Source organism: Haliaeetus leucocephalus, unplaced genomic scaffold, assembly GCF_000737465.1.
Source record: "Haliaeetus leucocephalus isolate CR32 unplaced genomic scaffold, Haliaeetus_leucocephalus-4.0 Scaffold773, whole genome shotgun sequence".
NCBI classification, from domain to species: Eukaryota; Metazoa; Chordata; class Aves; order Accipitriformes; family Accipitridae; genus Haliaeetus; species Haliaeetus leucocephalus.
In genome coordinates this window covers 1,783,614-1,797,427 of record NW_010973209.1, presented here as the reverse complement: position 1 = coordinate 1,797,427, position 13,814 = coordinate 1,783,614, and the positions used below count along the sequence as shown (strand labels likewise).

At 43.0% G+C, this 13,814-nt stretch overlaps 1 protein-coding gene across 4 annotated transcripts in view; it reads left to right on the top strand.

Moving 5' to 3' along the window:
* Positions 1-3,724: 3,724 nt before the first annotated feature.
* Positions 3,725-13,814, top strand: part of APLP2 (amyloid beta (A4) precursor-like protein 2) — a 48,502-nt gene continuing 38,412 nt past the window's right edge. For all 4 annotated transcript variants that reach the window (XM_010581395.1, XM_010581393.1, XM_010581392.1 and 1 more), the window contains exon 1: positions 3,725-3,895. In XM_010581395.1, the coding sequence (XP_010579697.1) occupies positions 3,803-3,895 (93 nt within the window). In that variant the 5' untranslated portion in view covers positions 3,725-3,802. The remainder of the gene's footprint in view (positions 3,896-13,814) is intronic.

Genomic DNA, 13,814 nt, shown 5'->3' with positions numbered 1-13,814 from the left:
TATAGCTGGATGTTGCATCAAGTTTTAGTTGAGTAATAAAAGTTTTGCATTGCTTTATGCCCCTCATACAGCCTTGTTAACAGATAGAGGTCTTGCCCTAAGTGCAGTATGGCTCGTGATGCGTTGTGGCAGTCAACTGTATATCATTCGTGCAAGTTGGGCGGTATATTTTTTCTAGAAGCACTGTTTAGTTTTTCTTACATTGCCGAATTGTGCTGGAATAGAGTTCTCTTTACTCAAGCCCACCACGTGCTGTAGTAATTTTCTAAAGTCAGTTTACATTCTATCTCCTAAAACCAAGGCTGACTCGGCTCTACCTCTGCAACCTCGAACTTGCCTGTATCTGTCACATAGAGCTAGTATGAATGATATGATCTGCTATTTAAATCTTCAATCAAGTTTTTTAATTAAAAGAGCTGCAAAACATTACTGTTCACAGGTTAGATCAATTTTATGCTTTAATTTGTGAGGTTTAAGAGAATGGTGAGAATATTCAAAGACTTTCTCACTTCTGTGAACTCATTCTCCAGCTACTGGCAGGATTTCAGCACATCAGTTCGTTAAAGTTGCTGTTCCCAGTGACTTTAATGGTACCAGACACATTCCTCACCGACTTCTCTTTGCCCTTTTTATCAAGAGCTTAACATTGCCCTTTCAGGGCATGTTTTTGCGGTCATAAATAGGTTCTTTCTGTTCACACAGTTGTGGTCATGCAAGTGATAATGGGCAGAGATGTTAACTTTGAAATGTTTCTTACAGAATAAGTAGTAGCAGCCAAAGGTGAGGATGAGATTCTCAGTGCTTCGTTAGCACAGATGTACTGGGAAAAGGGCACTAAAAGCCCTGGAACCAAGCATATAAAATGGGATTCTTGGAACAAACTGAAATCTGCCACCTAACAGGGGTAACAACGGGAAAGGTGTTCTAGGGAATGCCGCAGCCTTACAGCATTCATTCAAAGTGGCACTGTTGTCACAGGTGACAGATAACTACCAGTTCTCATCTGGAATGTATCTCCATGGTAAATTAACCATCACCACTGTGAGTGTCAGCATACCTGCAGTCGCGTAACCTGCCCTTCCTATGTTGACTAGTACTCATCTGAAAGCAACCACCTCCAAAGCCTTTTCCTGCTGAAAGTGTTTGGGTTTCTCCAACTGCTGGAATAGCATTTGCATTGTGCTGGAGACTCTGCCTCAATCTCCTTTCCTCCCTGCCACCTAGCAGCCACGTGAATTCAGTTGCATTCAGAGCTCTTGATGACCACCAAGGAAAGAACAAGATCAGGTGGATTAGAACTTTTTTTTTTCTGGGACTTTTTTTCCTGGGGAGAACTGATCTCTCTATGAAGGGGACTCTGTTATTCTTCAAATTTTGATTTGTTGCTTGTTTTTTAGGTAGTGAACCGAGCACTGATGGTCTTGCTTTTGAAGCAGAATATGCTGTGTTGCAGCCTTGCGGCAGGACTTCAGCTCTTAGGCGCTGGTGTGTCTGCAGTGTAGTACTAGGAGCAGGCTATGTTACAGGGGGTGAGAATGCAGCTGAGGTCATACCTCATGCTTATCTGTGAGACTTCTCCAAAAGTTATCAGACTGAAATTGCTTTTTGGAAAAATGGAGGGTAACACTGTTGTAATCGGGGCTGTGTCAGTAAAAATACTCTGAAGTCAAGTATCTGTTTGGTTAAGTCATGCCTGCCTGTGGGGATGCTGCTTTCTTTTGTGTTAACAGCCAATGCCCCACCATAAAGTATTATATCCAAATAGGTTGAGGTGGAGGACTAGGTGTATTCTGGTTGTACTGTTGCTCTGACTTCTGACACGGGCACCATGTGGCTGTGGAAATTCAGACTCTCATTAGGGCCATCATACTTTGCATGTCTCTGTACTTAAGACATTTGTGACTCGATTGCAAGAGCTGCTTGGTAACCTGCAGCCAATTACTTCAGTTTCTGCTGTGCCCCCAAAATCAAGTCTTCACACACCCCAAATTAACAAGCCCTTTTTCTTTTTTTTTGGTAGCTGTTTTGCCATGTTAGCTCTCAGAGGGGTTGTGAACATTAATTAATACTCACCAAGTACTATGTAAATATTAAGTATTAAAGGTATATTAATTTATATAGCACTTTAAATGCTATATAAAGTCAACCTCAAATGAAAGCCCCTATCCAAAGATGTATAAAGAGCTTGTACATTTTGGCCTGGGGAGAAAGAAGAATACCTCCTTTAAGAAAAGGGAAAAGCTTAGCTCAGAATCTCCTGTTATTTACTCATGTATTCATATTGCATAATAAAATATTTACATGAAAATCTATCAATTTTCAAAAAACTTGTTCACTCCATTTTCCAACTGAATTTGGCCAAGTTGAAAAGAAAATTATATATGCCAGAGGAGTGCAGTAAAAGAGATTTAAGGCTTTTCAAATACTATAAAAAAGAGACTGTAATAAGTGACTAGTGGACCAGTCAGCTGTTTTAATTAAAACTGGGCTGCTTATTGATCTCTCATACAGATTTACCCCTATCTGCAACATTTCAGCAATATTCCCTTCAACCATTTCAGAAAATAGTGCTTGTAAGAGACGCTAAAGAATATAGAAGTTGAGAATGGGAATGTTTTATAACTATGCGACATTTTGTACAAAGATGTTTGGTTTTTTGAAATTTGTTTTTATAAATAACATGGTGAAATAAAAACAGAGTCAATGCAAATTTGGCATGGTTGGTTTTAAAGCCAGAAAAGTGCCCTTAAATAGTGGCCCCAGCTGTGGCACAGCATCTGCACTGAAAGAAACCTGTGCTGTGCTCCAGTTGTTCAAAAGAGACTGCAGGCACGGCTGTTTCACACTGACCGGCGTGCAGACTGGCGAAGGCAATGATGATGATGTGTCATCAGGGGTCTGTGCCAGTTGTTTTAATTAAAGCATACGGAGAGCTTTGCTGCGTTCACGATGGTTGGCAGCATGCGTGCCATCTTCTCTTCCAGGTAGAGCCCGGTGAGCACCCGCCCTCGGTGTTGGTGGTGGGATGAAACAACCTATGACTGTCATTCAATAGCTGTATTTTAAAGGGGGGAGAAAAAAAAAAAGCACAACTGCGTTGGTTTTTGTTCCAAAACAAGCAGGGCTTGGAGCTTGCTGGTAGCGTCACGGATCAAGGGTTTTAAGAAATAGGGGATAGCTGTGCTGAGAGTTTTCTTTTTAGATGAGGAAACCGCCCAGCAAACCCTCTCCTCATCGTTGTGGCGGGGAGAAGCAACGAGGCCGGAGGGCTTTTAGTCCACAGACCCCCATCCAGCCCACGGCTTTTTGGGCTCCTCGAGGTAAGGCATTTCCCGTGGGCGGTTAATTTCTACGGCAGCCTGAAAATAAAAGAGGGGTGAGGAAAAATCCCGCTGGGGTGTTTCCCCGCCCCGCGTTTCCCCTCAGGGCCTCCCCGCGGCCTCAGCCCGCAGATTTGGCCGCCATTTCTCGGCGGGGCGGGACCTCGCCATCCCCCGTGGGCGGGGCACCTTGCCCCGCTCCTCCTCCTATTGGCTGATAGCGGGGGAGGGCGGCGCGGCTCGCTCGCCCAGACGTCCTTCCTCACCAGGGGGCAGGGGCGGCTTTCCTCGGCGGCGCGGCGATTGGCCGTTAGCCGGGGGCTGCCGGGACGTCACTCCTCCGCGTCTACGCGATAGGGTAGGGCGGGTGGGGCGGGGCGGGGCTTCGCCAGGCGGCTCCCGACGCGCCGCCGAGGGGGGCGCTGAGGCCGCAGTAGCGTTTGGGCGGCGGCGGCGGAGGAGGAGGAGGAACGGCGGCGGCGATGATGATGGTGATGGGCTCCGCGCTGCGCTTTCCCCTCCTGCTCCTCCTGGGGCTCGCCGGTCCCGCGGCCACGCTCGCCGGTTACATCGAGGTGGGTTGAGGGGGCCGGGTTTCGGCCGTTAGGGGCGCGCGGGCGGCCGTTGTGGGGGGGGGGGGGCTTGGCGCTGCTGACTCTTCACCTCAGGCGGGCTGAGGCGGCGGGTGCGGCCCCCGCTCCGAGCGGGCTTGCCCTGGGGGAGGGTACCCGGTGCCGGGCATTGTCCGGCTGGTGGGTGAAGGTGGAAGAGAGGCCGTGGGGAAACCGGGCTCCGGCGCAGCCCCAGGTGGGACTTTCTCCACACACCCAGGGCGGTGAATTTTGGGGGGGGGGGCGTTATCGCCTGGGGTCACCCTGCAGCTGGGCTGCGGTTGTGAAGGCGGAAGATAAGTGGGGCGTTCAAGGTGTCTCTGCTTGCGTGGGAGGACCTGGAGGTTGACCAGCTTCTGTAAGATCTTCTCGGGGTAGGCGGTGATGGGTTCGCGTTTTTCCCTTGTTTTCAGGAAAGCACTCCAAATACCGCAGGCCTCTTATCTGGCCAAAGATCGCATGGTTTAGCAGCTTCATTTCACTATAAGCATGGGTTGGTTTGGGGTTTTTTTTGTTTTTTTTTTTTTTTTTTTTTTTTTTTTTGAGAAGTGACCTCTGTATTCTTGGCATGGTGGCAAGAGCTGTGAGCTTCAGATTGGTCTAGAAGCTTAAAAGAGTATTAGAGGGCAATTTCGTAGGGAAAAACCTCTGTTAAACCAGTCCATTTGGCTGCTGTCTGCTTGATAGATCCCGAATAAGTCTTCGGGTTGGAACTGTTTCCTTATCTTCCAGAGGGGATGCTTCAGCCAAGTGTAAAGGGTGTGCACTTAATACAGATGTGGCTTAGATGTTGCAATTCATATATATGTGCGTGCACACGCACACACATATATATATGACATTTGTATCTATATATGAAAGTAATTGGAGGGGGAGAATTCTAACTTTATCTCTAAAACCAAAAACTTTGTGTAATCTAGCTATCTAAACAACAAGACGGGTAGGAAAAAATCATGTAGATTTAAAAACTTTACGCTGTAACCTATCTATTAGAGTGAAACAAAGAGCAAAGTACATGCTGAGCTTCAAACATGGCACTTAAATAGAGTTTAATAATCTGCACCTGAGTGGTGTTTGGAAATGCAAAACAGCTACATCTGTTTTGTATAGGTTCTGGGTTATTTAGGGATGGATAAAGAACAGGCTTGTGGCTACTTGTGAATGGCTTGATTTGGTAGTTCAGAGTAAAATTTAACAAGCTTGGTTAAGCAGAACCTCTACTTCAGTGCAATGCAAAAATCTGAAGCCCTAAGCTGGTGGTAATTACTAACTGGCAATAAGCGTGGTTCTTTAATATTTTTTAATGTGTGTTGTGTGAAATTAGTCTAGTCAACGACTTTTGTGTATTCAGCTGCTATTGAGGAATGGTATTGCACCTACTTTGTACCAATCCTTCTGTTAAATTTCTATAAGTCAATGGAATGTGGTGATAATTGTCTTTGGAAAAACTTGTGTGGAGGTTATCTTGCAGGAAAGATAACTTAAGACTCGGTAGGGCTGCTCTGAGGGTGTCTAGTTAATGCCAAGATCAGGTTACTTGGCATTGCCTTGGTGGTAGGGGACTATCCTGGCTGCTGGGAGGTGACCGTGTTAAATCTAATCTCTTGCACCTGTTTGGAAACTCCTCCAGCTGTAGGTCACTTCCTCTGTCATATCCGAGGCAAATTCGGCTGCTATGCACATCCCTTCTGGAAGCTGCTGCTTATGGACATGTGCTACAAAATGCCAAGTCGGAAAACAAATCTAGCTGTAATTTTATTCCGAAGCCTTGTGTCTGTCTGATGAAGCAGAATCCCAGGATTCGCCAGTCACAGGGTTGGCGAAGGGTTTGGCACAGAGGGGAGAGCGGCAGTGTCGCACCTCAGCACCCCAGGAGGGGCTGGCAGCCCCAGAGAATGGGGGTGTTGACCCCTTTGAAAAGGATTAAAGCGAAACTGTTTCTGCCTCATTCTTTTTCGGAGGATTGCGATGTCTGTAATAGGGTTGGTTTTACAGGCCGTGGGTTCACTCCCAACCTGCAGCGGTCCAGTCTTCACTGACAGGCATCGGTACTAGTGTGGGGTTATGTTAGTGCACCAGGCTGTCCTCGTTGCCTCTTCCATCTGTTCAGCCATTCCTGCAGCAGAATTTGCATCCTCTGAAGGCACAACAGCTACCTTAATCTGCTGACAGAAAATGTCAACTGTGACATTTTAATTCTTATTTTTGCTGCATCCTCTCCTATTGTCTTGTCTGTGGGGGACTGCAGCTCTCGAGTCTTTATTGCTGCCAGATTTTCGCAAGAATAGTATCTTGATGCAGAGCTTAGGAAGTGAAATGGTTACCGTTCTTGGTTTTTATACTGCGATTGTTACTGGATGCTATCCAGTAATGTGATGAAAAATATGCAAGAGATTGATTCCCCCCCCCAGTAATAAAAGATGATGTTTGAAAGTGTACTGGAGTTAAGGAAAATGCGTAGCAATGTCTTCAATTACTAGTTTAGTTGGATTGGCACGGTCCCATTAGGTGGATTTTCCTTCACTTGATTATCGTAGCTACCAGTCCCTGTCCCTAGAACACCGGGTAATCTTCTTAGCGACTACAATTTGTTTTTCTTTCTTTCCTGCACAGAGGAAGGGGAGTGGCAGATTTTTCTTTCTTAAATTATTGGTATGTGAACCTTTGAATACAGCATTCATGAGGGCTTGTTGTCGGTGACAGTCAGTCTCCCTTTCAGATCGTTGTGAGTTGATGGCAGATAACCTTTGACAATCTCTCTTCCAAATGAATTCGAATAGAAGAGCTTAGAGAAACCATTGATACCCAGATATTGATGTTTTTCTTTCCATCATAGTATGTGTCCTAGAGTTATGTCTGAATTCAGTGACTGCTGTGTTTTGCTTGTGAAGTCCCTGAGAACTTCAAATAGGACACTGATGCCAACTGGAAAAAGAAAATAAATCTGTTCTAACTTGATCTGTATTCCAATGATAAACTACTTCTGCTGTGCCCTCAAGGCCTTTAAAGGTGCAGAGTTTCTTTTTATCACTTGACCTTTTTGTATAATCAAATCTGAGGCGATGCAGACTCAATACTGCTTTTTTAATCACGTTTGGTTTTAGTGGTCTTTTTCCAAAGCTATCTTGAATGCTTAGGTCTGCTACCTGCCTGTTCCAAATTACCAGGATCTGGGGTGAGGAAAAAAAACAAGTGTGTTTTACAGCAGAGTTGTGGGTTTCATGTTTTTTTTGTGGGGTTTTTTTTTTTTTTTTAATTCTTAAAATCTCACCGACAAAAATATCAGTCTTGTGCCTTTTCTGCAGACCTTAGGGACTTCTAATTGCCTGCTGCATTGAACAAAGAACTCCACCTAGGGGAAATTTCCACTTCTGTGTTGAAGTCCTGAGTAGAAACAGCTCAGTAAAATTCCAGCCTTGAGCGTGTGGCCTTTAGTTTGCTTTCAGATCCTAAAACTTCGCTTGCCAGTAAGTGTTAGGAAATATACTTTCATATGAAAGTGATTATATGCAGTGCCTCTTCTAAGCCTCAACAAAAGCTTCTCTGAAGCAGAGATACGTATAAGGAAATAAAGCAAATCAGGTGGACGTCTGATACTGCAGAGAGGCTCTGGAATTTCTGCTGCATTGTAGAATGCCACCTGAAGGTAAGCTCTGCTCTTTGGAGAAGGCCTTCAGCTCTCCTTGTTTCACATGTGAAATATTTATGACCTCTCTTAAATGTTATTTAGGCATTAATATCTCTACAAGGGATTAAATGAATTTTTTGTTAATATGTTCATTGCATTGCCTGAGAGTTACTCAAAACCTATTCTGTAGGTGGCTTTAGCTGGATATGAGCTTTATTATAATTACATACTGTTCCTCCTTCAGCACTTCATAGTGCAAGGAGGGATTAGTGTAGCGTCTGTGTTCTCTATACCAGTTGGGCTTCTCTCTAGATGTTGCTTATAAAAATTCTGCCTTTTTTCCTATGTATGTGTCTTTTGGAGGCGTACGGACTCAGTCTTGTAAACTTAAGTTATTTTGACTGTAGCATCTACTTCTACAAATGTACTTAAACCATAACCTTGTTCTTCAGTTGAAAATAGAAGAGAAATACACTGTCCCCAACTAGATCTTTCTTGTTATCTACACTTTGGCATTTCAGACTCTTCTCATTAACTACTTAGGTTTTCTAAATTGACGTAATCCTTCAGATGCTTGCTCTCATGCTACTTACATGCAGTAAAACTTAGTGTCATTGATTTTTAGTTCATGCAGTCAGCACCTCTGAAACATCTTGTTAATTTAAGATGATGCTTGCTCTTAATTGGAATGCTTCAAATACTTGCAGTGGCCTAGAAACCACTCTGGTAAGGCTTCCAATTCAGAACTGTACTTGAACTTTCAAGATTTCCCCTTTTTTCTCCCACAGTGTCATCTACACCCATAATGGGCATGCTCTGCTTTCTCTACTAGCAGCAAGTTTGTCCCAGGCAAATGGCATATCCTGTCCCAGGTTTTACCTTACTGTTTACCTTAAATGGAGTCCGTAGGGCACTTTGACTATATTAATTTTGTAATTTCCATTCCAATATTTTCATTTTTCAGCTTTTTGCTGTAGCTTCCAATAAGTCTCAGATTTGTGGGAGTAGGGAGAGGAAATGGATTGACAGTGTTGTGCAGAGTCTCAAAGTAACTCATATATAAAATTGTCAGTTTTTTCTCTTTATTGTGGATTGACCAAAATAGCATACTACTTTCTTTCCTCTGGTTCAGGAGAGCTGATGGCTCTGCATTGGATACAGTAGGCTAAAAAGTAACTTTAGCATGTTACTACTGTTATGTAAATAGGGCAGGTTGTACTTCTGGTTGGGTGCTATAGGAATGAACCTTCACTCCTGAGGGGCAGTGTACAAGGAAATGTGTGTTTCACAAGAAACAGTTTGTGTGGGGTTTTTTTTAGAGTAACTTCTTAAAGTCAGATTTGCACTTCCTTTAATTTATGAATCCCTGCAACTGTAAGCGGGGATGTACTCCCTGTGCGCATCTTGCATGTGGATGTCGCTTTTTTTTAACTTGTTCAGCACCAGATTTACTACCTGCACCCCCACCTGCCTTCTCAGGTGGAGTTAAATATCTATTTCTGACTGTGCTTTCTCTAAGCTCTATTTCCTCATGCAAGAACATGGGAAGTCCACATACAAAAGAAGACAGAAGTCAAATTCACCTTGTAGCATGGCTTTTAAATGGTCAATAAGTTCTAATGCTTGCTCCACAGTCTGGTTGGGTTGATGTTGAAAATGCAAAATTTTTGGCTTTATGTGCATTTGTAAAAGTTTAAGTTCCCACTTGAGATGAATGATCAAAATGCTAATGTTCTGAAATGGTGTTAAACTAATCTTTCTAGCAGCAAAACATGGCCTGTTTGACTTTATGTAATCAGGTGTCCACCTGATCAGAAACGCATGTGGCTAAGCTGCTTGCCAGCACTTCATTTTGAAGTATTACAGTGGATGTGTTGTATACAGCCAGTGGGGAAAAGAATGCATTCATTATTTTTGAGAGATTGCCCCATATATGTATTAAATTTAATTATAAAGTTTTGTTGTCAGATTTCGTGCTGTCAGCCATGATCATGTTCTTGTACAAATTTGTACATTGCAGACCTTCATTTTGGTTTATATCTTCAGCAGTGTGCTAGTCACTTTTAAGCAGTGTGCAGAGTTAAATGTTGCCACTCTCCATGGCGTTTGATGTTTTATTTCCCTTTCCATTTTATTGGTGACAGCAGAAAGTCAAATCACATGTTGGTTCTCTGTGTTTTGTAATGGAGAGAACTGATGGATGAGGCATGGTCCGGAAAGTCTTTTGTTTTCTGCTACAGGCAGACTTGGTTCCTGAACGTGTACGTATGTATTTCTTCATCTGGTTTAGAGATCAAGACTTGATCTCTCCTGGTCAAACTGGCACAATAGTCTGTAAGGACTATTGCTGCTGTTATTGTTGGGTCACCACAGTGCTTGTGTGCTGACTGCAAGGATGATGGCTTTACCTGAGGTGGTGTTCTGCAGATATTTTTTTCTGAAGATGATTATGTTATGCCATGCAGTAACATCTTTTAGTAGTGGTTTGGGGGAAGTCTTGGCTCTCAAGCCTGCTGAACGGTGCCTGGCTGCAGAGTTTAATCTTCTTTGCGGTACCTTTCTGTGGGATTTCTCTTCTGAACCTTTGAAAGTTTCATGAGTTATTTCAACTGCTATGATTTCCTGCACAGGTGAGCAGTACAGCAGGTTGCTGTGGCTAGACAAGCCCTTCAATTGATGAAGCGGGCTCTGAAGTTGGTATTCTGTGCAGAGTGTGAGCTTCAGAGAAGTTTACAGAGGAGACAGAATCAATAATTGTTTGGCTCAGATGGCTTTTCTGTGTTTAGAGACTAACTGAAAATCATTATGAAATGATGACTTTGAGTTAAAGTTTTTCAAGTTGCCAAATATGAAGGCTTAAAAATTGCCAGCATAACTTAGATGCAGCCTGAACACCAACCCCCCCCCCCCCCCCCCCAAAAAAAAAAGCACTCAAAAACACAGAGGGCGGGAGCTGACTTTTCTTTCCCAGTTGTCTCAGTAAAGCTTTGTGTGTCTTAGCTCCGGGGTAAGGCACTGAGTCATCAGTAGTGTTACGGTTCACCTCAACTATTGATAATGTGACTAATACATGGTATCATGCAGAGGTGCAGCTTGGATGGTAACTATGCTTCAGCACTTGGATTCCAGGTTTTGGCTTAGTGACAGGGATGCATTTAAGTAATTTCGTACAGTAAGCTTCTCCCTATAACAAAATTACAACAGTCAGAAGTGTAGTATTTTGATTCAGGTCAAGGACGGAGACAGACAGACAGACACGAGCACACAGAGATGGCTGGGGCCGTGGTTCCTCCTTACTGTAACAGTAGGTTGATACTTAGTGAAGTTTCCATTTAAGAGTAGCTAATTATCATCTTCTTACCAACAACTTCATGTTTAAATAAAAGTAGTGTTTAACGTTGCAAGTTCCGTTACTCATTTAGGTCTTTTTTTCTTCCAACAAACACCTTCTGCTTAGGTTACATTTTCAAATGTCTGATATGTTCTGAGGTGTTGGTCAGTGTTTGGGGCTTTTTAATACTTGCAGTAGAGAGAGTTTTATTATTCTGTTAACTCTCTTACTATAACAGGGGCTTGCATTTTCTCACGCAGGTGCTGTGCTTGGGTTCTTTAATCTGCCACCTCAAAGCACTAAATAGTGAGGAGACCTCAAAAATCATCTTGTGATGGTGTTGCTGCAAAGATGAAACAGCGTTTTGGTAAACTACTTGGTACTTTCCAGGAGTTGCCCTATGCTAACTTCAGTACTGAGATGCTTAAATCAAAAGCCAAACATTTGCATTTTTAATCTTTGGGCTTTTCTTTAAAGGCTCTTATGTTATTTTTAGCTCCCGCTTCCTGCCAAAAGCTTTGTCCCTTTTCTTTTGGATTTTGGCTTGATGAATCCCACTAGTTATGATGTCATTGCATAGTGTGAAGTGACAGCCACAAAAAGAAAAATCTTGCCTATACCATCTGTTACAATAAACATTATGCACTCATGTTAGATTTCAAGCGGATTTGGATTGCATATTCACAACAGAAGCTGGTCTCTGCTTAGACGTATGGTAACCTCCAGCATAAAGCTTTTAATCACCAAATTCTCTATATGAGAATTTGGACTTGACATGACGCGTTGCCAGGTCTAAGGTAAGTAGTAGGGTTTCTTATCGGTGTTTAATCTTTTCCTATTAATATTGGGACTAGTAACTTGCCAAAAGTGGTCCTAGAGGAATCTGCTTGAATTAGTATAATTCACTAATACCAAATGCTGGTTGACTTCTTACGCTGGTAGTCTTACAATAACTGTGGCCTGAAATAGAGAAGGGCAGATTTGTTTTAATCTGCTAAGTATTCCTCTCAAAAGATTAAATGCAAAATGTTGATTCAGACCTGTGGTTTGAGTTCCCAGTGAGTGTGTCGGCATTTGAACATGAGTCTTTCTCTGCATAATTTATCAAAGCTCTAGCTGAAGAAATTGAATTTGATGTCTATTTCGTTTTACACAGCAAGGTCACATATGGGTTTAGAAACCCTAAAGAATGAAAGGGCGTTAGGATCCAAGCTAAGCACATTAGCCTGTGTAACGGTTTTGGTCAAAGATTAATTCTCAAGTGCAGGGTATGGCAGTGCTTGTGCATGTACTTAAATGTTGCCGCCTGTCAGGAAAAAGGGAAACTGAGAAATTGTTGAGGGCGTATGTTATCGTGGAAACCAGTTATTGCTCTTGAATGGAGCAGGATGCTCGCAGCTCCCATTTGGACTGTTGGAATAAGATTAAGTGCCTCTGAGTAGTTTGAGTTGCAGGGCTTCAAATAACTGCTTCATTTCCAAAGTCTTTAAGTAGAGCCTTGTAGCCTCAGCACTGGAAATGTCAAGCAGTGGAGAAGGTTTTGGTTTTTTTTTTTTCCTGGTAGCCAGCCAAAAAATTTGGAATTCTGTGTTTGCGACATATTGGTGCATTAGAGCTCAGCCTTCGGATGCGAATGTACACACATGGATCTGCAGGCTTACCTGGGCAAGAGCCAGACCCCAGAACAGGTGGAGTGAATTCTTGATGGGGGTCATGGAATGAAGTTAGGCTGTTCCTGTGGATGTGTGAAGCTTGGGCCTGGGACAGAGCATCATGTCACAGCAGAAGAGACTCACTGCAGGCTGTAAAAACAGGAAAAAAAGTGTTCCTGCCCCCATCACTCCTGATAAATGCTGTGTTGTTCAAATTGCATCAATACTTGCTCTGCAACAAAGCTAGCCAGTATGTGGATATTCTGTTTAGGGCAACAGCCGCTTTCTCGGAAGCAATTTACCAATAACAAAGGCAGGAGATGAATGGCCTGCCAGAGTGCAGGCTTGATGCAATGTAATATTTTGCACTGCTGTATCCCTGTGTTGTCCGCAGCTGGCTTTATGGTCTGAATCGCAGCTTGTGATTTGCTTAAGTCCCTCACCTTCTGGCTACGTGCTTATGCTTTTGTTTTTATTGGTCTTTTCGTTGTATGCATGTACAAGATAAACTTGAGTTTGCGCATAAGAACTTAGACTAATCACAAGAGCTGAAACCTATTACCTACATTTGAATCCATAGTAGTGTATTTTATACCTACTGTTTTAGATAAATGCTTACATCTTGCTTCAGAATGTCTTCGTTTCTCAGGTTGAGACAAAGAAAGAAATATCAACCAGCTGATCAACTTTAAGTCCTTTTGCTTTCTCTCCCTGTCCAGCAGGTCCTTTGCTCAGCAGTGTGGCTCCAAGGAAAGACTAATGAGAAGAGCTTGGATTCCTAATGTAGCAGGGCTGTTAAGATGGCAGGAAATCTTTCAAATTTGCTTAAATGTAAAATCTGCAGTACAGACAAAAGGCATTTTGAAGTTGAGGCTGAAATTCCTAGGTTTGGATGGATTTGTTGCACTCAATTATATTGAGCAAGCTTTTGCAGCTTGCTTCACATGGGAATTAGCATGATGAGAAGAATACTTTTCAAAGTATAACTGTATGGGAGGTTTTCCACAGGGCATCTATAGCATGTTAATTCCCCTTTTCATTGGAGGGCACTGACTAGAATACGTTGTTGCAGTCCTTTTGTAATAGAGGCTGATGTATTTCAAGAGCATTACTGTTCTGAAATGGCCAGTGTCATACTTTTTAGTTGTGTGTATGCGAACAGCTGAACTGGTTGCTCCAGAGAAGAATATTATGAAGATACCCACAAAACTTTGGGCTGCAAGCTTCATCTGTACTGTAGAAGAGAAGTGAGGAGCACTGCTTTCTAAGACT